A 25,277-nucleotide genomic window follows, 5' to 3' on the forward strand; every position below is an offset into this window, starting at 1 on the left:
AAAAACTCTTCCTAAGCTGACAGATTCAAATTGCATGGCCTTACACAGAAACCTTACTTTGGAGGAAGGGGGGTTTAAATCCCCCTCCCCTCTCCCTGAAGCGTGGGCTTCCAATGCCCCCCTTCTTCCTATTCTTGAGACTGACTCTAATTACTTCCAGATGTTGTGCTCAGGATTTTCCTTAGTGTTTCTTCAGATTTAAAATATATAAAATATGTTTTTCAAAACAGCACAGTCATACACTTCAATCCAATCATTCACATTTTGCTTGGCCAAGCTTTCATTCATTCAATAAATCATAATTTTCATTCAAAACTACATCCAATTCAGTTTGAGACACGTTATATCTCAGTTTGGAATATGGAGTCTAATATGCTCTTCCTAACTGGCCTAAGCACATCTGTTATCAATTAGAACCACGAGGCTAAAGGCGGGAAGCTGAACAAAGAACAGAAACTATTCACTGGCACAAGATGGTGGCCGAAGACAGGACAGTTATAGTACACACAAAGAACCTAAACTGGACTCCATGTAATCATGTAATCATGATTTCCACCATGATTTAGCTCAACAGCAAAGTACACAAGAAAACACCATTCTTTTCCTTATATTAATCTTTAGTGTGTTTTTCTTCTGGCCTTAGCTACATTATATTTAAATGTTTTATCCACCTGTTTTTCGTACACTTCTATTTGGGCGCGGTCCTTAACTAACACAGATGTTTGTCTAACTAGAATTACCCAGAATCATACGAAAAACTGGCGTTACAAAAATACTGCACTATCATGCTTCTGACATCCATTCCAATATCGTCCCATAAACAGCGCTAGCCACGAGCCACGACAACGCCCAACATTATCATGGGACTCCACCTTACTAACAGTAGCAGATCAGGTATGCAGCCTAGGAGTAACATTAGACGGCCACCTGTCTGCCCACATTTCGCAAGTAGTCTCCACCTCCTTCTACTACCTCCGCCAACTGAGAAGGATCAAACCCTACATCTCCACACCTGACCTGGCCCAACTCCTTTACGCCTATGTCCTCTCCAGGATGGATTACTGCAACTCCCTATTCAATGGAGTAGCCAAAAAAGATCGCAAGCGCCTCCAGCGGGTACAAAATGCAGCAATCCGCCTCCTGCACAGCCTCAACTACCATGACCCCATCTCCCCAGCCCTCCGCGAAAAGCACTGGCTTCCGATTAACAACACTGCGCATTCAAGGCCCTGGTAATAGCACATAAAAGAATTTATGCCACAATTCCAGCCTACATAGAATCCAAACTAACCCTGTACACTCCCTCCGCTTTGAAATGGAGAAATGCCTATGCATCCCTCCCAGGAAGGTCTCTCCTGTCAGAAACTGCCTGCAAATGCTCCTACAGCCACTTCATCCCCCAACTCTGGAACCAACTCCCCCCGCAACTCAGATCACAGAACTCATTGATGACCTTCCGGAAAGCGGTAAAGACCCTCCTCTTCAACTAAAATGACAACTGCGATCTACCACTTAAACTCCCCCAGTCCTCTCCCCTCTATCCTGAACCTCTACTTAAATTACTGTATAGTCCTCTCTTAACCTGTACTTAAATTGCTGTATAATCCCTGTACTTGAACTACTGTATAATCTTGTACTGTCCAAATTTACACCACTGTGAATGTTTGCTTGTAGGCCGTTCTGAGCTACTGGGAGAACGGGATATAAATCAAAATAAATAAATAAATGTTAGCTTTGGGATATATGCATTACAGATATTTGTATTATGTTTAGTAACTTAGGAGATAGCTGATGAGGAGGGAGGGTGAGCAGTCTTTATATATTGACTCAAATATAAAATCGGGAAGTTAGAAATTTGGGTTATCATGGTGAGCCAACCTTTTCCCCCTGCCCCCTTTTTGGAGGGAAAAAAGGATACCTCTTTTTAAATTCAGATTGGTTTATATTTGCATATATACGCTATTCGCATATATATGCTATATATCTATTGTCAGCACCATTTGGGCTGAGCAATTTGGAATGGGAGCCCCATGGTCAAATTGGGCTGAATGAGCTCTGGGGCCACTCGAATGACATTCGCTAGGTTCCCTTAGGCTTGAGACTACTGGGAAGCTAGGGTCCACTTTGCCATTCTCATAAGAAGGTGTGCTGAGGGAGTAATAATCACAGTTGAGACCATGTGGCTCAATAACTTCAACATCTACCAAGCTGTGACCTGCTGGCAGTTGTGAACCTGAGTGGCAAGAGCATTTGCTCACACAAGAGGGAAAAAAGATCAGCCTGCACTGTATCTAACAGGGCTCCTATGAACTCCAGTTGCAGAAGTGGGATCAGATGGGACAGAATAGTTTAAAACAAACCCTAGTAACTTTAGCACCCCGAATAGTTCTCAGATTCCAGAGCACCTTCCTTTGATGTGATCTTCATCTGGTAGGGAACCACATGGACTCCCAGACTGCATAGTGATGCTGTGAATACTGCTAGACATTTGGTGAAAACCCCTGTTAGAATGTAACAATGTATGAAAAGCAACCACTGAATTAATGTTAAGTATAAAAAGAAAATACACAAAAAGGAATTTCCAAACATAAACAACATAATATCAAAATATATTTTATTCTGGACCTCTTTCAGATTTGATTCAAATTACAGTTGTCAGAGCAATACAATGCAAACGGAAACTGCAACAGAAAATGTGCCAAGAAGGAATCAAAAGGGGTCTTGGGAAGGGACAATCATTATGATGTAAAAACAAAATACATCATAACGTCATGGCCCAGGACAGTACGGAACATTTACAACCAGTCTTCTTTAGACAATTCTAAAAACCGAACAATAAAAGTCCTTTTAGTAAGTACAAAAGCTGTCATGGGCTGGTTTACACTTTTACAATAGCTTTAATTGAGTAATTGAAGAAATGATGCAGACATTTTAATCCAGTGCTATAGATAGGCTCACAGAATTAGACCCAAAGGATTTGCAGCTTCTAAGTTAAATCATTACAAATACAAGGCTGACCCTCTCATGAGGAAATTTTTTGTTTCATATTTATACTACTGATTTGCTTACTGCCATGTTTCAGGGAAACTAGATAGTAAAGAACACCATGTACATATGACGTGCAAACAATTTCCCGTCATGGTATCCACAGAGACCACAAATAATAAGAAAGCTGCTTGACAATGGTCATTGCCCAGTAATACCATACCCAATATTAGAGTATATTGTAAATTTGCAGGCAGAACTGAGAATCACACCCCTATTCTATTGTATATATTGAAACTAGTAGTCTAAAGCACCGTTATACTATTGTGTATCTGCACTGAAAAAAAAATGATAAAAAGTCCAACTGTGTTCTCAATCTGTGAATATAATTTGTAAAAAATAAGTCCACATTGATTTGTTTGCCTTCAACTAGATACATGTACAGTATAAGGATGTCATTCCTAGTGCAGGATGTGTAAAAAAATATTACAAGCACCCATCACAAAAAATAGTTCAAAATGGTGATATTTTTAAATTTCAATAAATGCTATAATATGCCTTAACATCTGGACATCTCAATATATAACACAGCTAAGTGTTAAAACAAAGCAGTGTAGCAGCCATATGAATCTTGGCAGATATGCTTCTTTTAATAATATATATGTATATTTTTTCCCTGTATATCAGTTGGGGCTAAATAACCTGTATGCAAGTGAATAACTATTCATATTAAAAGTACAAAACAATAAGCACCTCTTTTAGATTTAAATTTGATGCATTTGAATACATTGCAAAAGCAAATTGCAGCTTAAATGTACTCAAAACATTTGTGTCTATTCCTGGGAGCACATTTTTTAATGTTATTGCACAGATTCTCTTTTTTTTAATTTTTTTTTTATGACAGGGATCAGCCACAGACATGGTCCTCCAGCAACGGAACAATTCAATTGCCAGATACTTAACTGGTTCTCAAGCATCTCGGTTTCTAATATCTGCAAAATGCTTCAGAAACACAGCAGAAAAGTAAATAAAGAGCTGGTACAGAACCATAATGGATGATTCCTTTCACAATAGAAATTTAAAAAGAAAATTTCCCCACAAACAAAAGCCAGGGAAATGTATAAACAATGTATAGTATGAAAAAAACTATTCTTTACTACTGGCATATGTTACCCCACCTTAGAAAAACTCAGACTTGCTTCAAGTTGTGTTAAATCTTAAGAAAATAGCTGAAGACAATGCTAAAACACATGCTTTTATTTAAGTTCAAGCTCTATTACTTGAATGAAAGTTATGCTTAGATTAAAAACAATCAAATTAGCAATAGTATGCCACAGTTACTTGTGAATAGTGTTAAAAAAATAAATTTTGTAAAGCACTAAAAAACAAGTCACTCCTTTGCAAAAATGCACTAAACTTGAAAAGTTGTTTTCATTTAAACAATATTTGAATTGTTTATAAACATGAAAGAAACCTTTCAGCTGTAATTCACTGACTTGACCTCATACTATCATTTACAAAAGTTAATCAATATTCTTTTTGTCACATTGAGCAGAAAACTCTGCAGTTTGAATCCATTCCAAAAAATTCTGACTATTTTAACAGAATACAAAACAATTATAGTAGTGATCATTTAAAAAATAGCAGCATACATCTACCCTATATTGAGAAAACTGTCACAAGATAAAACTGCAGAAACTGGAGCATACAGAACATTTTTTGCAAGCATCCATTTCTGAAACTGCCAGATTCATTGCTAAAGGATGGGAAGAAACTTGAAGCAAGTCTGTCATTCGAAGATCTTTATAATAAAAAGTATATCTGAAGTGGTAAACATTAGACGTGCCTTACAAGAAATGTTATCAAAATACAGGGCAAGGATATTTTCTATAAAGAATTATTATATAACAGATTTTTAATACTGGAATTTGGTTTCTTCATACAACTGAGCTTCTACTTACAACAATGGGATATTCTGGTAGAAACTGTGGCATGAACCCTTGTCCAGAAAGGTTTAAATTTCTAAAAAAATGAACAGGTACATCAACAAAATGAAAGCAAGGAAAAAAAAAAAAAAAAATCAATATTTTGCTCCTTTTCACAATAGTGCACAATTTAACCATAATGTAGCTATGGTCTCAAAGCAACAGGAGATTATTTGCATCTCCTGTGAGTTCATTATTTTGTGCCCTTCTACTCTTGTTTGGCAGAATTATGTCCCAAGTAATAAACTGCTGCTTTTCAGTCATGTCCCCAGAAAAACCATAGCATCAGAAGTATTACATCTTTATAAATAAACATGGCATTAAACTGCATGTTTAGATACCTCTGTTTTGACCACCCATTCTTTCAAAAATACATTCCAGGAGCAATAAATGTACCAGTGATTATTACCTCTGTTTTACCTCATGAAAGAATACATAAATAAATTTTATAAACCTTCATTAAAGGTGGAAAAGTATAAGAAGAAACTGATTCACTCCCTTATTTCATGCATTCCAAAAATTATTAAAATAAACTGAGAAAAACCTCAAAAAGCTCAACAGTTTAAAAGGCAAGAACAAACTAAATGTTGCAGTATAAACATTTTTTTCTGCACACAAGCTGCATAAGGACCAACAAAAATGAGCACTATCTTTTCCAACTATGCATTTAAATGAAAAAAAGTATAAAAGGGAGGATGTCACTGAGTATCTTCTGCATTTGGTACATTTTGATGCTCGCATGTCAGTCTCTTCTATTTCCAATGTTCAAACTTCCAGTGGTTGTTTCTTGGAGCACATTAGACGTCAACACTTAAAACCACAAGCTGTGACCAAATTCTATCTTCTTCTTCAGGGTGGAAACTTTTGTATTTATATATAATGTTTAGATTTCTTTTCAGTTTGGCTGGAGTGGACTTGCCATGGTTCAAGTGGGACTGTAGCAGTACATGAGTCCGGGACAGTCATTTTGGCTATGTACACATTCATAGTCGGTCCATGGCTTCCAACTAGTAGCGCTATTTTCGTAGGTCTAATACACAAACCTACAATAGACATAAATAAAACAAAATGATATAGTTTGCCATGATTCAAACTATTTCAACCTAGTGTAGAAATATTATATAATTCTCATTTAGTGAAGGAAACAAAATATCCAATTAAAAAACAACAACATACAAATAAGGTGATCAAACAGGTCCATGTCAAAGGAGCCAGTCCTAATTTTGCCCCACCAGCTATGATTATTCTAAAAATAAATAAATAAAAAGTAAAGCAGGACCGTATCACCATAGCTAAAACCATGACTTATTCAGTTTGCCCTGGAGTTATATTGTCACCCTAAATGTAAATCATGTCAATTTACATAGGTGCTCATATTCAAAGCAATTTAACCAGTCATGAAATGGCATTGGTCATATAAATCACTTGTGCTGGGCTGTTCAATGGCACTTAACTAGTTAGTGCCATTGAATATCACCAGACCATTAAACTGAAAGCCATTATTTTGTGGGCAGTCTGGGGGTGGAGTCAGCACTTAAAGCACTGTTATTTACCGTAACAGGTGTTATCCGGGAACAGCAGGCAGATATTCTCACATGTGGGTGACCTCATCCATGAAGCCCAGTACGGACAGTGTGAAAGTGTACTGTCACTAAGTTTTAGAAAGCTTTAATACTGCCCACACTGCACATGCACCTTCCTGCCTGATGTTGGCTCACGAGGTCATCAGTTCTATGCCTAAGTAAAGAAGCCAACCAGGGATGTAGGTAGGTTGTGAGACTATCTGCCTGATGTCCGATTCGAGTAGGCGGAGCAAGAAAAGGAAAAGAAATGAGAATAATCAGAGGTATGCAACTGTCCTCAGAAAGAGGAAAGGGCAACAAATGTTAGAAGAACAAAGTGCAGGAAGGCTCTAAAGAAGGAGATGTCCTCAGAACGGCAGGCAAGTTCGAGTATAAGCGAGGGAGCACTACAAGGACTCAAGGAGAAAAAGTAGAAAGGGGAACAGAACGTGACACATACAGGAGTGCCATATGAAGAGTCCCACAAAGCCATTTTTTTCCCAGCTAGAGAAGACAGGAAATGCAAGGGAAAACCAAAATGAAAGGTGGTTCCTGTTGAAAAAACTAAAATTGAAGGATGAGACCGGGAACAAAAGCATAGAAAGGAGAGCAACTCCATACTATGGAGGGTAGAATAGAACTGAAACAAAAGTCTAGTTGACTGAAGATTAAATCATATACAAACAGTTCTGCCAGGGGCTATATATGAGCTCTGGAATGTCTTGTAAAGAGAAGAGAGCCAAAGCAGGAAGACAGAGAAGCATTTGTTCTCATGATATATGCTGGAAAGAAAACAAAGGAGTTTCAATTGAGAAGTGATAAAAGGAACAGTGAATGGGAGATAAAAACATTAAATGCTCCCGTTTAAGTAGGAAAGGTATATTCATAAAGAAATGTAGTGCCATGGAAGCGAACTCCGAAGTGACCGATAGCTGGGAAAATAGCTATGAGAGTAGAAAAGAATCAGACAGGAAAGGCAAAGCCTGTGGGATGGGAAAATATGTATGTACCAGAAGATGCTGGACTACTGTCTGCATCTTATTGAGTTGATTAATTAAACCTTATTAAACTACTCGGAATATATAGGACTAGTATAGAGAGCCTTAGGATTATATTATATGCTTTATTTATTGTTTGTTTCTTAGCAGGTAATGAAATATAGAAGAATATCTAATAAAGAGTTCTCCTGTTGTCCTAATTAGAATAACCGACTATAAAGTAAGACTATAAGTAAAGAAATGAGCTAGGGGTGGGCAAGAGGGAATGGAGATTCTAAGCAAGACCCTGCTCTGCCTGCTAGAGACTCTCTCTAGCAGAAAGTTCAAGCTTAAAAAACTGTATAAATGGATGGTAAGAGTATATTATTGTCTTACTAGGATTAAACTGAGATCTGCAGTGCAATAAATATAGCTTAACTATTTTAAACAAACAAACTCCTTAGGGGCAGAAGTGGGTATAAACGCCTGCTTAAATTAAATTATACATGTAATATGTTTAAGCAAAAACACTGATATAAGTTCTGACTTTGGTTTAAATGACAAAATATAGATTAAAAAACAAATAAATGTAGAGTGGATCATATATAGTTAGGGAGGTTCTGTATTCAAAAAGGGCTAAACGCTCAGGGATTAGAACATTGGCAACTGGAACTTGTCCTTTGTAATACTAAATCACACATATGTAAGAGTTTTGCCTATCCCTGGCATTAGGTTTAAGCATAATTTAGTATACCGTACTTACTGAACCATCTGATGCACTTGCTCCAACTTTGTCTCCTGCTGCATTCCAACATACCTCAAAGATCCCTCCTGTTCCCCTATAACTGTGAACTAGGGCACCCGTCTAAGAAAAGGGGAAAAAATTTGCATGTAATATATGATAGTTCAAATAAGGTAATATAAAATTAAAAGTCAATTAATTCAAACACTTGTAATAATGAACTTTCCATGGAAGATTACCTGATTTAAAAAAAAAAAAAAATTCTGAGATGAACAGATTTATTATAATTGGTCAAACGTTTTCCATCTCTGCCATCTGGTCTAAAGGTGATACTTAACACCAAATTTTATGCATGCATACATAATGTACACAAAGTGATGTGAAAGATCCCCCCGCTTATTAATGCATGTCATACTGAGTAGTTTCTAATCATTAGACAAAAGGAACCTGAGTAAACATAATAGTTTTTTAATTACTTCATTTATTTAAGGAACAAAGTTATCCAAAACCCATAGCCCCCGTGCGAAAAAGTAACTGCTCCATTTAATCAATTCAACTGACCAAATTTAATTGATAATTAAATTCATCTGATTAAATACTAGAAGGCTTGACTACAGCCAGCCCTATTGAATCTAAACCCCGCCAAAACAGCCTAAGCTCAAGCACCTGACAATTAATCAGAGAGCGAGAAAACTTCTAGGAGAATGGACACTGATATCCTTAAATATTTAAGCAGGCTGGCTAACAGGTATCCAAGGGGTTGGCCTGTCAGCTGCAGATACCTAGTCTGCTTCTTTTCTCAGGCAGAGGTACTTCAAGAACACTGGGGACCTCTGGGTACCAAAAACTCCAAAATTTGGACTAAAAACCTGAAAATAAAGAAGTTTTAAAACAGAGTAGATCAGAAAGTCACCTTCCAGCTTGTGTGCAGTGGGAAAACCTGAAGGGGGCAGCACAGTGCATTGGATAAGGAGTTGAAAACTGTGAGCTACCTTCTGCATAGCTTGTGGGTTCAGATTGAATGTACCTCCATCGAGAACTGAATCAATATCATCATTTGTGGGACACAGACCATAAAAGTGTGCCTGGCATTGTCCTCATGTTCCAATTACTAGAGCTTCTGTCAAAGCCCTCTCCAACCCATCCTTAGCCAAACTCCCATATAAGGGACACAAAGTACAAGTCTGCCGGCATAAGCCCTAGTTCTTCAAAGCTGGATTTGTTATCTAAGCACCACCCAACATATCAAGCACATATTTTAAGCTTTGTTTTTTATACTGTACAATTCATTTTCAAATTAGAGATATTCTGTATTCATCATTCTGTCACTGTTTCCCATGATTGTGCTGTTCTCTGCCCTTCACACACAACCACCACAGAATATAAAATTTTTTTTAAAACCTTGGGTAGTTCATATCACTGCCATTGTTCCCATTCAGACTGAGAACAAATGAGGAAGAAAACTAATACCAAAATAATATTTAAATTTCTTTGCATTAAGGAACACTTGCAGCTTATGATCCACAAGAACATAAAAGCTGCCATACTGGAACAGACTGCATGTCCATTAAGCCCAGCATCCTGCTTCTAACAGTGGCCATCCCATGTCACAAGTACCTGTAAAGATCCCAAAAATAGAATCGATGGAAGATAATGAGATCCTACATGATCTCCTTAGATGGAGACACCTTGTACAAACATTACCCAAACTTTATTGATATTACTTCAAATACATTATCAGCGACTGCTATAATGAATACAATCTTGTAAGACAAGGGTCCTCAAATCTAGTCCTCAAGGCCACAACCCTGCCTGGCTTTTAGGATTTCCACAATATCTATGAGATCTATTTGCATTCACTGCTTTCACTGCATGCAAATAGATCTCACATACAGTATATTCATTATGGAAATCTTGAAAACAAGGCTAGATTGTGGACCTCAAGGACTGGATTTATGGACTCCTTCTCTAAGAGTTTCAACATGTCATATTTACATTTTCACTGTGGAAGGAGGGGGAACAACCTAAACTCTGATGTTCTTAGTATATGAAATCTGCAAAAAATAAGTCACTAACACAACTTTAAAAGCTTAATCAAACAAAATGCCAATAGTAAAATCAAATTTTCTGACTAAATATGAACTCAAGCAATGATATTAAAGAACTTACCTGTGTATTCCAGATATGTACACATTTATCAAAAGACCCACTGGCCAGGTACCGGCCATCTGGACTAAAAGCTACACTGTATACAGGTTCCTGATGTTTTGTTAGAGTGTGAATACAAATCCCTCTGTCTACATCCCATAATCTTACTGTAGAATCAAAGGATGCACTATCAAAAAAGGAGAGAGAATTTAAGTCAAGACTGCAATAAATATTGTGTAACCATTGATAACTGAATTATTTTTACCACCACTAGACCTTAGAAGCTGTACACAGAGAGGAATACAGTGGAACTTCGGTTTGCGAGTAACCCGGTTTGCGAGTGTTTTGCAAAACAAGCAAAACACTCAGCAAACTTTTGCCTCGCAAACCGAGCATGTTCCGATATGCGAGCACCTCCCCCCCAGCTCTAATCGGCATCGCAACTCCCCCTGTGAACGCCCCCCCCCCCCGCGAGAACCGCATCGTACCCCCGTGCTGAAAACGGCATCCGCCCGCCCTTCAAACACGCTCCTTACCCCTTCTGCTGGATGTAGGAGTGAAAGCAAGCTCCCGCCTGTTGCCTGGGCCAGGCCTTGAACATCTGCGCATGCTCAAGGCCTTCTGGCTTTAATTCTCTCAAGAGCCAGAAGGCCTTGAGTATGCGCAGATGCTCAAGGCCTGGCCCAGGCAAGAGGCGGGAGCTTGCTTTCACTCTCAGAACCAGCAGATGGGGTAAGGAGCATGTTTGAAAGGACGGGTGGGCGGATGCCGCTTTCAGCACGGGGGTGCAATGCGGTTCTCGCGGGGGGGGGGGGGGGTGCGATGCCGGTTACAGTGGGGGGGGAGGGGGTGATGGAGCAGTGCCGGTAGCCTCGGGTGGGGGGGGGGTTTGGTGGAACGAATCAAAGCGAGTTTCCATTCATTCCTATGGGGAAACTCGCTTTGATATACGAGTAACTTGATTTACGAGCATGCTCGTAAACCAAGGTTCCACTGCATATAGAAAAATATGGCAGACATAGACCTTCTCTGAAGTAAGACACCACCAGTTGCCTACAAGTATATTTGGTGCTCAATTCATTGTGATTTCTAGAAAGTTAAAGCTCTTCACTGATCATGGTTGTCCCTGGAAGCCATGGCCTTATGACTCCCTTTAGGACCATATGATGATTTGGGGGGAGGGGGATGCAGGGAAGAAAGAGAGAAAGAGAAAGAGAAAGAGAGAGAAATATATAGAGAGAGATTGAGTAATTGATGAACTGCTCTCTTCTCTTACCTTTGGTAATCTTTCTGTTAATCTACAACAGAGTGTATACGATAGGTGTTTAGTCTGTACCTGCAAACCGGGTCTTGCAGAAAGCCACATTCATTGCTTTTGGCTCCTCCCACATAGCATTGGAACACAGAGATCCCTTCAGTTGAGTCCCCAAGCAATTGATCATCACTGGAACAAAGCATACACAGAAGGGGGTATGCGGGGAATTGTCCCGCAAACATAACATTATTCTATGCTCTGCAACATATAAGAGAACAATTAAAGAACAGGAAACAAGAAAAACATGCATGAACATAGCAGCAATAAGAACCAACCTGCTGTGTGTAATTAACACAAATATGGAAGTAGCCAGATGCTACATGATAAGGCCCCACAGGGTCTGTCAGGTTGGAAGATACTCAGGCCTGAAAGGAGAAGCATCCAAGGCAGAAAATGCAGGTGATACAGAAAGAAATAATCAGAGTAGACAGATTCTGTCATGGATTAACAGAAAAATTACCAAAAATAAGAACCTAATCTTCCATTCTCTTACATCCACCTTGGAGTATGTATGATAGGTGACGTACCAAAGCAATGGCAACATGTGGGGTGGGATGGAAAAGCCTGCCCCTAAAACTGAGGCCCCAAAGGCAGCAACAAATCGAGCCATCACATCCATTCTGTAAATCCATATGAAGATAGGAAGACCAAGTAGCTGCTCTACAAATTTCAGCTAGATGAACTGCTTGAGACTTTGGCCACGAAGCTGCGACATTCCTGTTTGAGTGAGCCTTGAAAGAAACTGGCGGCTGCTTATGAAAGGTGACAAAATGGCCATGCGCATTCATCTGGCAACAGAGGCTTTGGACACCAACCTACCACACCTGAATTGACTAGTCAGGACAAACAGATGGTGAGAAAGATGGCAGTTCTTGGTTTTTTTCTAAGTAGTGAAGTAAGAATCCTTGCACGTCCAGTTTCTCTAAATCTTTTCCTTCTCTGACCATGTGGGATGAAAAACAAACAGACAAACTTATTGATTGACTTGCAAATCCAAAACCACTTTTGGAAGGAAGCAAGTAACTGTATGCATGGATACTCCTGCCTCCGTGATCCAGAGGAAGGGCACTCTACAAGTAAAAGCCTGCAACTCAGAAATACACCTCGTCACCTTGGGCCTTCTTGGAGGACGGACTGGTGCAAGAATCCAGAGCCTACCAGCGTCAGGGGTTGTTATAGCATTATCTGTACACTTGGAAAGATCTCTGAGTCAAAGAGCCTGCAGCAGTTTTGATGGAACCTGACTGAGGGGCAAAAAGAACTGTGACTCCCCCTCCCCCCAGGGGATGGTGAAATCTGATGTCCGGGAGACAGAGCGGCAGTCTGCTATGCTGGCCATGAGGTCAGCAAACCCCTTGCCAAAATGCATCTGCTCTTTGAAGAGAAGCCTACTCAATGTTGCTTTAGAGGCTGAATCATCAGCCCATTGATGGGACCAACATGTGCTGTGAGCAGCAACTGAATAAACCAAGACTTTGCCAAGAAGGCTTATAAGGTTATATAAAGCATCCACTACATAATCCACTCCTTCCAGCACCAGCTAGAGGCAGGCGTCCTCTTCCACTGCTGGTGTTCTAATAGCTTCTTTAACACTATGTTCATCCTACGATCCTGAGAATCTTTTAAGCATCACTCCTCCTTCCCTAGGGAGGGCTTTGTGCTTGGTGACCTATGCCACTGCCAAGTCCACCTTTGGCTGCTCATACAGCTATGGAAATTCCGGTGCCATAGGATAAAGCTTAGACATTACTTTAGGCACTTTGACAGAGTGCTCTGGAGTCTCCCACTGCTTTGTGGCCAGAGCAGTGAGATCTGGATGTGTAGGAAAAAGAATGTCAGAGGATTAGAGCTGCTCCTGACTGTACACTGAGAAGTGGAAAGCTGACCTTCTAACTTCAGTGCTTGCATGACATCCGTAATGAAATGGTGGACCGAGATCGACAAATGAAGGGGTCATCACCCAGATTAGTGCTCACCGAGGCATCCTGCTTAACTGTTCCACAAACGGAATCAGTGTGGAAGCAGTGTCTGGTGCCAAAAGAGGCATGTTATCAATATGCCAACTAAGGAAATCTGTGATCGCAAGAACCTGGGCACTGGGGACATGAGCAGTAACTTCCGATAAAGGCAGCACTGGCTTGGAGCTTTGTGGTGTGCTCGTCTGGCTGCACTGATTGAGCTGGATCCATGAGAGAGTCTCCACATGAGCTGGACAAATTCCAGGGAAAGGCCACCCAGAGGGGCCAAAGCTGACCCCTGATGGAACCTGAACGAGGCTTTCGAGGGGTCCTTGGACTCTGCGCGCTTATGCCATCTCCAAAAACAGGTACCGGACGGAATTTTCTGCCCAATTCCTGGACCCAAATTGGTGCCCCAGGTCTAGAGGATGCGAAGGGTGAAGCCTAAAGCTCCCAACCCCTCCTCGCTTGAGCCACGGCACACAGTACATGGACACTCCTCTGGTGGCAATCTGGCACAAATAACACAAGAATTCAGGAGATCAGATGCTGAGGAGTGCATTTCTATCGATTTTTCACAAAATCAAGGCAGAAAAAAGAAGTTAAAAAAAAAGATCAATTAAAATCCATGATGGCCACTGCAGAAAAATTACACCAAAACGGGCCCATAAAAACTAATTGAAAAAATTAAAAAATGCTGAAATAGGTGTTTTGGATGTGGGAGACCTGAACCCTAACCTCAGAAACCATAAAAAATGACTTTAGAGCCCCCCCTAATTTCCCACAGGAATTAATGGTGCTGTACTCACACTCTGAAGTACCTACCTGCAGTCTCTGCAGCTGAAGTGAGGGGAAAGGAATTTCTACCTCAGAATTTCAGCAAACAGTCCAGTCTTTAGAATCTTCAAGCTGCCGGTTGAACAGATTTTAACTAAAACCTCTGCTCCCTTGGAACCTGGACGCACGAACAGAGGAGAGAAAATGTAGCCTGCACCCTGATACACCAAAGGGCTCTTATACAGGGTGCATTCAGCCTGTGTTTAAGCCTCTGAAAAGTTCAGAAAGCAAGCTTGCTCTTAAAGGAATGGATCCTGAGCTCTAAAGTGGCACACAGCAGGCTAACTCCATAGGTCCACCCGAAGCTTGCCTTGCAAAGCTGCAGTCTGGCTCCTTGGAAACTGCTTCCTTTCCCAGGCAGAGAACCCCTGAATAATGTGTCTCAAGGCATCAAACCACCAAAAAGGTCAAACTTACATAAAAAATTTAAAAAAAAAAATAAGCAGAGCAGAGCAGAAACACTTCTGCATGGTTTGCTTGCAGAAAGAAAAAACTGAAGGGGGCTCTGGGTTCCACTGCTATGTGGGAGGAGCTGAAAGCAATGAGTGTGGCTTTCTGCAAGACTTGGTTCATGGGTACAGATTGAACACTTATCATACAAACTCCGGAGTGGATGTAACAAAATTCTGTTGTTTCTAAAGAAAAATAGCACCCTACAGTCTCACACATAGGAAACCTTAGCTAATAGCCATTTTCAGCAAAAAAAAATAAAAAATGAAAAGGGGGAACAAAAAAGGTCATTAACATAAAAGAAATACAAGTGAAAAAAAAAACCCCAATCCTCCCCAAGTTAGTAACTTATAACCTAGGAAAGAAGATACATATTCTCACATGTGAGTAACATCCTTGATTCTGACTGAAGAGTTAGCTGGGACTTCTGGGCCCTTTGCTGTTATGGATGAGAGTAAGGTCTCATAGTTATCTGCTAGGAGGGGGAAAAGGCACCCAAGCTTGTGCAAGTAGTACCACCTCCCCTACCCTCTGCTAAAATACCTCCCAGATGAGGAGGCCAAACTGGGACTGGATCCAGTGTGCTTTTTAATGGTCAGTAATATGGACAGTCTCGAGATTTTTAAAGTGACTTTACCCTTTTGCACTGTTGGTACCAGGCTCTGTGGATGACATCACCCACATGTGAGAATATGTGGCCTGCTTGTCCTTGGATAGCAGATACATTCCACATATTTAAAAAGATGGAAATAAGGCCCAATACCAGACCGTGAGGTGAGGTGTTATGAGGTGAGGGAAAGAGAAATTAGGTTCTTATCTGCTAATTTTCTCTCTTTTAGACTCTCCAGACTGGTACAGTTCACTGATGGGTAATAGCTCACCATAACCAGCAGGTGGAGACCGAGACAAAACCTTTGGCTGTAATACAAGTAGCTGTACTTCCCCCGAATAGCCAAGTAGAACTAATTATAACAGTAACAACACTTCTAACAGGAGTAACAACTGACATAGAACAATACTGTTAGAAAGTGCATAGAAAAAGCCCCTTCAGCAAATATCCCCAACAGCAGCTATCTACGCCAGCTGAGCCAAAGCCACTGTTCTTTTTAAACTTCCCCAACCCTGGAAAAATACTAGAACCCACAGGAAAAAAAAAATTAAAAAAAATCACGCTCTTCACGCGAATCCTGCAAGAACAGCAGACAAGACAGACAGGGTAGAGACTGTGCCAGTCTGGAGAGTCTAAAAGAAAGAAAATTAGCAGGTAAGAACCTAATTTCTCCTTTTTAGCACCTCTCCAGACTGGCACAGTTCACTGATGAGACGTATGTAGTACCCATGATGGGTGGGACCCCGGAGGGCTGCCACCAGAACACGCTCACCGAACACCGCATCCTGACACACCTGAACATCCACACGGTAGTATCGTACAAAGGAGTGCAGAGAAAACCAAACCACAGCTTTACAGATATCCACTGAAGGCACAAGAGAAGACACAGCCCAAGAAGCTGCCTGACCCCGTGTGGAATGAGCTTTGAGAAATTCCGGAACAGGCTTCTTCTGAAGAAAAGAGGTGGAAGCGATAGTTTCCTTGATCCAGCATGCAATGGTAGCTTTGGAAGTGCCATCCCCCTTACGAGGACCATGCTAAGAGAACAACAAGATGATCCGATTTCTGGAACTCCTGGGTCCGCTGAACATAAGAGCAAAGAACCCAACAGTGACTTCAAAATTCTGCTTAAGAAGAGATTCCAACCGACATTCCTCCGAGTCCCTTAAAGCTGAGCTGCCCTCAATTAGCACCGTATGCCATTTCACGATAGCTGAAAAAAACACCGGCGATGTCAAGGTATCCCTATCCCTCTGGGATGGGAATACAGGCAAGCCATAGAGTGCGCGAAACGAAAGGACAACTCCGGCGCCTTCCACTGCGCAAGCACAATATCCCGAATATCCTGATGCATAAGAAAAGAATGGGATGCTGAGTGGACCCCCCTGAAGTAGAAGGTCCATACGCAGGGCGCTCTTTCACATCTTCCTTGCAATGCAACACCGAGGAGACCTGAAGAATAAGCTCCACTCTTCCCGCTGAAAGATGCACACCACCGACGCATCCTCGCCAGCTGATGAAACTGAAAAACCGTCACCAGCGGCATCTGTCTCCCCAAGAGGATCCTGGAAGTCTCCCAAAGGGTCCAGGTCCTCATCAAGAGAAAAGTGATCCCCATAGAAAAAATCATTGTCCCAAGAGACCCTCAGCTGCTTGGATGAGAGAGGAGGAGATGGGATCGAAACCAACTCTGGGGAGGGGGGGGTGAACAGGAATGGGCATAGAGGCCCCCTTCCCCCAGGTCGGAAACAGGACCCCCAGCTGCCTGAAGATAAGGCTTACACAAGGCGAAAACAAAATCAAGGGAAAAACTCCCTGGTGGTCCAATGGGACTCACTGCCAAAGCAGAGAACCCAGCAAAAACCTGCCCCTGTCTCTCCAATACAGGGGTAAGGTCACCTGAGGCTGCAGACAAAATGGAAGCGCTTCCCACCAAGAAAAACATGCCCCTGAGGTCTTTAGCAGCTGGGAAGCCTGAACTGTCCCAGCCGCTAAAGAAGGGAAGCTGGCAGCAGCGGTAAGAGAAACCTTAATTCTCTGACTGTCGGTGGCTGGGGGAATCTCTGTGTGGGTGGTGAGGGAAGCCCAGGCTTCCCCGCTGTCAGCATGTGAGGCACTCATGAAGCGGATCTCTGGAAGCCGACACCCAAAGCCAATGAGGATTTCTCTTCACGGCGGCCAGCACACCGCAAGAACATGCCGACCGCATCAACCTCTCGTCTAGAGCACAAGGAGAAATTAGGTTCTTACCTGCTAATTTACTTTCTTTTAGCTTCTCCAGACCGGTAGAGGTCAATCTTACAAGCGGGTATATATTTCATCATGACCAGCAGATGGAGACTGAAACAAAACTGTGGAATAGTACATAATAGGTACCTTCCCCTATTCCTATTCCTAGCAGTCTGCCGAATAGTCAAGCAGAACTAAGAACTGGAAACAGAAATAAACTATACAAAATGGAGGGACATATCTGTTAAAATGGCGAAGTTCCAGCCAAAAATAACCCCTCCAAGGCCAGTAGCAGCTGGGGGGTCTGAACTGTCCCAGCCACTAAAGCAGGCAAGCCGGCATCAGCTGTTAACAAAAATCAGCTGAGAGGGAATCTCTCCGGGGGTGGTGGTGGAAGACCGGGCTTCCCCACTGCTCCCTGCCGAGTTGAGAGGCACTAAGGCTGGGGAGCCCTGGACGCCTGCAGCCTCTGCCGACGGAGCTCCACAACCGCACCAGCCCGAACAGCTGTTTTCAGGCCGGCCGTGAGTGCCTCGTGTCTGGACCAAATTGTGCACCACTTCCCCTGAGAAGTGCTCAATTGGTCCATACATGACCTAGCTAGAATAAAAATGCTGGTTAGTCAAAAAAATACATTAATTTACAGCATATTTAAAGGGAAAGAGCCCTTTAGACTGGCATTACCTCAGGATTTTTTTTTTCCAGAACAGACTCCACAGGCTCTCAAAGCAATATGCCTGTCTTATGCACAGCTCTGCAGCGAGAAAGGCTGTGCTAGACCACCGCCAGTTAAAAAAAGGTACAGGGGATGGGGAGAGGAGAATTCGCTCCATAAGACACACCCACTTTTTGGAAAAAGTGCTTCTTATAGAGCGAAAAATACGGTAACTGATCAAAGCAGATACCAAAACTATGTGTAACCAGCACTATTATTATATAGAGTTTATAACTACTCACATGTTCTGCTATCAAGAAGATTTAGACCAGATATTACTTTCTTGTATGTTATGTGTTTCAATCTAGACTGATCCCAAGGTAGAAGACAGGCGAAGCCTACTTACAGGGCAGTGCTTCAGGACTAATAGAAACATTTACAAGATCGATCACTACTGAGGTAAGAATCTAATCTTTCTAGTGCAATGTGTCTAAGTAGTCCTGAATGCTAGACGTACCAAAGGGGACAGGAAAGGAAAGGATTTGGGACTTGTATACCACCTTTTTGTATTTTTACAACCACACTCAAAGTGGTTTACATATAGGTACTTCAAGCATTTTCCCTATCTGTCCTAGTGGGCTTACAATTTATCTAATGTACCTGAGTCTAGAGCAGGCTCACTGAGCCTATCTTCAAACTGGAGGACCCAAAAGTGGCGTCTTTCCTAGCTGTTACATCTATTCTATAGAGCCTGGTAAAGGTATGAAGGGTACACCATGTAGCTTTTCTACAAATTTCCTCGAACGAAACTGTCCATGATTTAGAAAATTCACTGGTGAAGTGTGCGTGTCTACGATGACACCCAGATCCTTTTCTTAGGCACTAATCCCCAAGGTGAACCCTAGCATCCGGTAACTGTGACTGGGGCTATTCTTTCCAATGCGGCAGAGGAATGCTCCGGCAGGAGAAGGTTGTGAAGCAGCCTGATTAGATTGCTACAGACACTGCCGTTTGCAAGGTATATCAGTCTCGCGGTCAGCGGTGTTTGGATAGGAGGAAGAGATGGAAGGGTCAGCGGAGATTTGGCTGCGCAAAGGGGGGAATAAAAAGATGCTGCACCCCCTATGCAGTATCTTTCTATCCCCCCCTCGTGCAGCTAAACCCTGGATGGGAGGAAGGGAGGGATTGAAGCTGTGAAAGGGTTGGGATTGAACTTGGGATTGAAACTGTGCAAGGGTTCTGCTGCACAAAGGATGGGAGGGAGGGAAGGATAGAAAGATGCTGCAAAGGGAAGACACAAGGGGATGGGTGAGAAGGGAGGAAAGATGCTGCACATGTGGGGGAGAGAAAGGAAAGAAGAAGAATTGGGGTGGAGGAGAGAAAGGGAGAGATGATAATTGTACATGAAAAAATAAGACCTACCCCGAAAATAAGACCTAGTGCGTTTTTTGGGCCCCAAATTAATATAAGACAGTGTCTTATTTGGGGGGAAAGAAGGGCCATATGGTCTTGCCTTCATTTTATATTTCTACAAGGGGGGGAGGGCAGATGCACCATCCCCTTCAGAAACAGCCTCCTCTCTCTAAGCCATGCCAAACAAATGTCCCTCATCTTCTCCACAAAACTGGTCAACTAAGGGAGTTTAAGGCCAGTCCCTGTTCCAGGCCTTGCCAATGAAAACCTAAATCAGGAACCTAAGCTCTCTAGGGAGAAAGGAACTGTTCCCCACACCAGTATGCAAATGCACACCAAACCCTGAGGGACATAGAGGACTTCCCAGGTGGAAAAGATCTTTCATCTCTACTGGCTCTTGCTAGAGCATAACCCAACCCTTGAGCTGTGAGTTGTACTCCACCAGTTGGTGCCAGAGATCCACATACCAAAGCCTGTGAGGCCAATGTGGTGGCACCAGCAAAACCAGATGGAAACAGCCCATCAAACTGAGGGCTAAGAAAGCCAGCAGGCATGCACAAACCTGCCTTGGCTTGGGGATCCAGCTCCTGTGCCATCCTGGGCTCTCTGCAGGTGCTTGGACAGAAAAATCCCTGAACCCTGCAGACGGAACCCATAGGGACATCTAAACAAGGTGAACAAGCAAGAAGGATGGTGACCTGAAATTCTTGGGCAAGATCCCGTGGGACCAAGCTGGAGCCTCATCTGGTGGCACTGAGGAAGAGGCTGCGGAGCCAAGCTCTGCATTCGACCGGGTACAGTCAGAGACTGTGAAACTAGGATGTCTGTTAGGTTCAACCACACTGTGCAGCCATAGGCATCAGCTAGGTCAGGGACAAGAGCACCAAATTCAGACCTACTATCAGCTAGAAGGTAGAGAAAAATACTGAATTGTTCCATGGAGCAACACAACTTATACAGTGAAGTCACTGGAATAATTCAGTTTTCTCTACCTTCATCTACTGGTAAAACGATAATACCTCCCCACCCCAGTGGTTCAGAACAGTGGAAGCTGACTCTTAGAAAAAATTATTCTCAGAAACCAATTTTGGTTTTCTCTCGACTTAAAGAGGAGTTCATGTTGGCGTTGCCCACTTATGTGGTCGATTTCATCTTGTTTACTGACAGCAAAAATATTGCAATATATTAGACAACAGTTGCAAAAGTAAAACCAAATGATGTATTACCTTGCTAACATAAGATTGGCATTTGGATTGTTTGTTCCTGGTCCTGTCGGACTCCATTTGATAGTATAAATTTCTTTGTTGTGTGCTTGCAAATCATGGACACAACTGTCTTGTTTCATACTCCAAATCTGCATGACAAACAGGAAATTAGTGAAGACAAGAGAGGCCAGAATCCAACAGATGAAAGTCTAAAGCAAAGCTGGATACCAGAATCCTATACCAATTTGGTGTAGAAAGCCTTATTGATAGACTTTCAAGTGGCAGATTGCTAGCTGCAAAGTTTGGTCAAATTCTGTCTTGGTTTTCCCTTGGCGAGTTTTATTAATAAAGAGTTCTTCACCATACGGCTATGTGTTTCTGGTGTTCAGCTCTTTGTTTTAGAGTTAGACTTTTAAAGACAAATTCCTAAAGTCCACCTAAAGTTAGGCGCCTACATCAGTGCATCCAGCTAATGTAGGTGCCTAACTTAGCATATAAACTCAAATATAAACCAAGATTTTGGGGCTAAAAAATGGCCTAAAAATGGGCATCTCAGTTTATATCCATGTCCTCTGGTCTGAGCCCCCCTCCACCCCCACCCAAATCTGTTGCAGGCCTCCCTTGGCACTGCCTGAAGCCCTGGTGGTCCAGCAGTAAGCCGGGACAGGAACAATCATTGCCGCGTCCTGTCCGACTCTAAACCTCCCCACCTCCCTGACCCCTGTATACTGTAAAATTATGTCCTACCTGTTAATTTTCTTTCCTTTAGAAGCAGCAGATGAATCCAGAGACCAGTGGGATATAGCTCACATCGACCAGCAGGTGGAGATAGAGAACTGATTTCCAGTTGGCCTTATAGCCTGGTGTTCCTCCTGTTGAATCAGTTATGCATATTGCCCCAGCATTCCAATAAAGGAGCATGAGCCTTCAAACCAAAGGAAAAAACTTCATTCCAGTGAAAAACCTTGTAATCAGAAATGTAAGAAACTAATAATAATCACCAACAATATCCCAACCGAACTCAGAATTCCAAAGAACAAGAGAGAGAGAGAGAGAGAGAGAGAGCGAGAGAGAGACCATCTGGGTGGGGCTCTGGATTCATCTGCTGCTTCTAAAGGAAAGAAAATTAACAGGTAGGACATAATTTTACATTCCTTTGCAAAGCAGCAGATGAATCCAGAGACCAGTGGGATGTAGCAAAGCAACCTCAAACTGGGTGGGAAGCCAAAGTCGCCTCTGCAATCACCGAAGCGCCAAAATTTGCCTCCGCACAGGCTGCCACGTCCAGCCGATAATGCTTAGAAAAGGTGTTCCCTGACGACCAAGTGGCCGCTCGGCAAATTTCCTCCAAAGACATACCACCGGACTCCGCCCACGACGTTGCCAATGCATGAGTTGAATGTGCACGAAGCTGTTCCGGCACGATCTTCCCTGCCAACAGATAAGCCGACGCAATAGCCTCTTTTACCCAACGAGCTATCGAAGCTTTTGACGCCGCCATACCCTTGTTTGCACCTGCAAATACCACGAAGAGATGATCCGACCGGCGAAAGTCGTTAGTCACACTTAAATAATGAAGAATCATACGGCGTACATCCAGTAACCGTAATAACGCGAAACGCGCCCCCCAATCCTCCCTCCGAAAGGCCGGGAGGAATAAACTCTGGTTTACATGAAACGAAGAAACCACTTTAGGAAGAAAGGACGGCACCGTCCACACCGACACCCCAGCATCCGAAATGCGCAAAAAAGGCTCCCTGCAAGACAGCGCCTGCAGCTCCGACACTCGTCTTGCAGATGCCATAGCTACCAAAAATACAGTTTTTAACGTGATATCCTTTAGTGTCGCCGCCGACAGAGGCTCAAATGGCGCCGCCTGCATCCTAGTAAGTACCAGCTTCAAATTCCAAGCTGGACAGGTGCGCCGTACCGGCGGACGGATATGGTGAACCCCCTTAAGGAATCGCACCACGTCCGGGTGAGATGCTACTGACGAGCGCGACACCCGGCCCCTATAACATGCAATGGCCGCCACCTGAACCTTAATCGAGTTATAGGCTAACCCTTTAGAAACGCCCTCCTGTAGAAAAGACAGAATAGCCGCCAGAGACGCCTGGAAGGGCGCAATACTCTGCTTCCCGCACCAAGTCTCAAAAACTTTCCAAACTCTAGCATAAGAGGTAGAAGTAGAAATCTTCTTCGCTCGAAGAAGAGTGGCAATAACCTGATCCGAATAGCCCTTCTTACTCAACCGCGACCACTCAATAGCCAGGCAGTAAGACCAAAGTGGGCCGGATTGTCCATGGAGATTGGACCCTGGGTCAGCAAGTCCGGAGTCACCTGGAACTTCAACCGATCGCCCGACGCGAGTTGCATCAGATCCGCGTACCAAGACCGACGCGGCCAATCTGGAGCTACCAGGATCACCCTGCCCTGAAAGAGAGCGATGCGTTGTAAGACTCGACCGATCATCGGCCAAGGGGGAAATACATACAGAAGGGAATTCGGAGGCCACGGGAGAGCTAAAGCGTCCACCCCCTCCGAGCCCTTCTCTTTCCGTCTGCTGAAGAACCGAGGCCGCTTTGTGTTGCGGGATGAGGCCATGAGATCCATGTCTGGCAGCCCCCACCGAAGGACCAGCAGCTCGAACGCCCTCGGAGACAACTCCCATTCGCCGGGATCGAGACGATTCCTGCTGAGGAAGTCCGCTTGAATGTTTTCGCGACCCGCAATGTGTGCTGCTGAAAGAAGCGGAACATGCATTTCCGCCCACTGAAACAGCAGCATCGCCTCTTCGGCTAATTGAGGACTCCGCGTCCCCCCTTGACGATTGATATATGACACCGCCGTGACACTGTCCGAAAAGATCCTGGTCGGATGGTCCTGAATCATGGCCTGAAACTCTCGTAGCGCAAGCCTTATCGCCCTCAGTTCCAACAGATTGATCGAACACTGTGCCTCTCCCGAGGACCACACTCCCTGCACGGAAGCTTGCCGGCACTGAGCCCCCCATCCTCGGAGACTGGCATCTGTCGTAATCACGACCCAATCCGGCGTCGCTAGCGGCATGCCCCGGAACAGATGGACCTCGGTCAGCCACCAGTGCATGCCGCGAGCCACCCGAGGACTCCAACAGAGCCGGCGACAATAGTCCAGAGATGCCGGGGACCACCGAGAAAGAAGCGACTTCTGCAGGGGCCTCATATGGAACCGAGCCCAGGGAACCACTTCCAGAGTCGCCACCATCGAGCCCAGAACCTGAACATAATCCCAAACCCGAGGATTGGGCGACCCGAGAAGCCCTCGAATTTGAGACTGTAATTTCTCCCCCCGTTCCCGGGGTAGAAACACCATACCTAGGCCAGTTTCGAACCTGACCCCCAGGTGCACCAAAGACTGAGAAGGGGACAGAGAACTCTTGGGAAAGTTGACGATCCACCCTAGCGACTGAAGGAGCGAGATTACCCGTTGAGTTACCGCCACACTCTCTTGCCTGGACGACGCGCGGATTAACCAGTCGTCTAAGTACGGGTGTACCCGAATCCCTTCCTTGCGCAAAAAGGCCGCCACCACCACCATCACCTTCGAAAAGGTGCGGGGAGCCGTTGCCAGGCCAAAGGGCATAGCCCAAAATTGATAATGCTGGCCGAGGATCGCAAACCTCAATAACTTCTGATGCGGAGGCCAGATTGGAATATGGAGGTACGCCTCTTTGAGATCGAGGGACGTGAGGAACTCTCCCGGCCGTACGGCTGCAATCACCGAGCGAACCGTCTCCATCCTGAAATGGCGAACACTGAGAAAATTGTTGACTCCTTTTAGATCCAACACTGGCCTGAAGGAACCCCCCTTTTTTGGTACAACAAAGTAAAGGGAATAAATACCGCGGCCTACCTCTTCCGGCGGTACAGGTACTACCACCCCTAGATCCAGGAGAATTTGAAGAGTTAAGCGGACCGAATCTCCCTTGGCCGCCCCATTGCACGGGGATACCAAGAAAGAATCGGCGACGGGAGCGGCGAATTCTAACTTGTACCCTTCTTGAATAATATCCAACACCCAACGATCTGACGTGATCTTGGCCCACTCCGCCCAAAACGCCGACAGGCGTCCCCCTAATGGAAAAGCAGAGGGGGCCAAGACCCCGTCATTGAGGAGCGCGACTTGCCGGGGTACGAGCTGGCTGACCGGAAGCATGTTTCGTCG

At 43.6% G+C, this 25,277-nt stretch overlaps 1 protein-coding gene across 7 annotated transcripts in view; it reads right to left on the reverse strand.

Annotated features, from left to right (window-relative positions):
• Positions 1-2,597: 2,597 nt before the first annotated feature.
• The window catches only part of TBL1XR1 (TBL1X receptor 1), a 226,475-nt gene continuing 203,795 nt past the window's right edge, over positions 2,598-25,277 (reverse strand). For 6 of the 7 annotated variants that reach the window (XM_033958026.1, XM_033958028.1, XM_033958031.1 and 3 more), the window contains 4 exons: positions 21,093-21,220; positions 10,421-10,586; positions 8,273-8,374; positions 2,598-6,013 (listed from right to left, as the gene is read on the reverse strand). In XM_033958026.1, coding sequence (XP_033813917.1) covers positions 5,987-6,013; positions 8,273-8,374; positions 10,421-10,586; positions 21,093-21,220 — 423 coding nt within the window. In that variant the 3' untranslated portion in view covers positions 2,598-5,986. Of the gene's footprint in view, positions 6,014-8,272; positions 8,375-10,420; positions 10,587-21,088; positions 21,221-25,277 lie in introns of those variants that run through there. The other variant, XM_033958032.1, reaches the window with a different exon arrangement.

The sequence above is a fragment of the Geotrypetes seraphini genome, chromosome 9 (genome assembly GCF_902459505.1).
Source record: "Geotrypetes seraphini chromosome 9, aGeoSer1.1, whole genome shotgun sequence".
Lineage (NCBI taxonomy): Eukaryota > Metazoa > Chordata > Amphibia > Gymnophiona > Dermophiidae > Geotrypetes > Geotrypetes seraphini.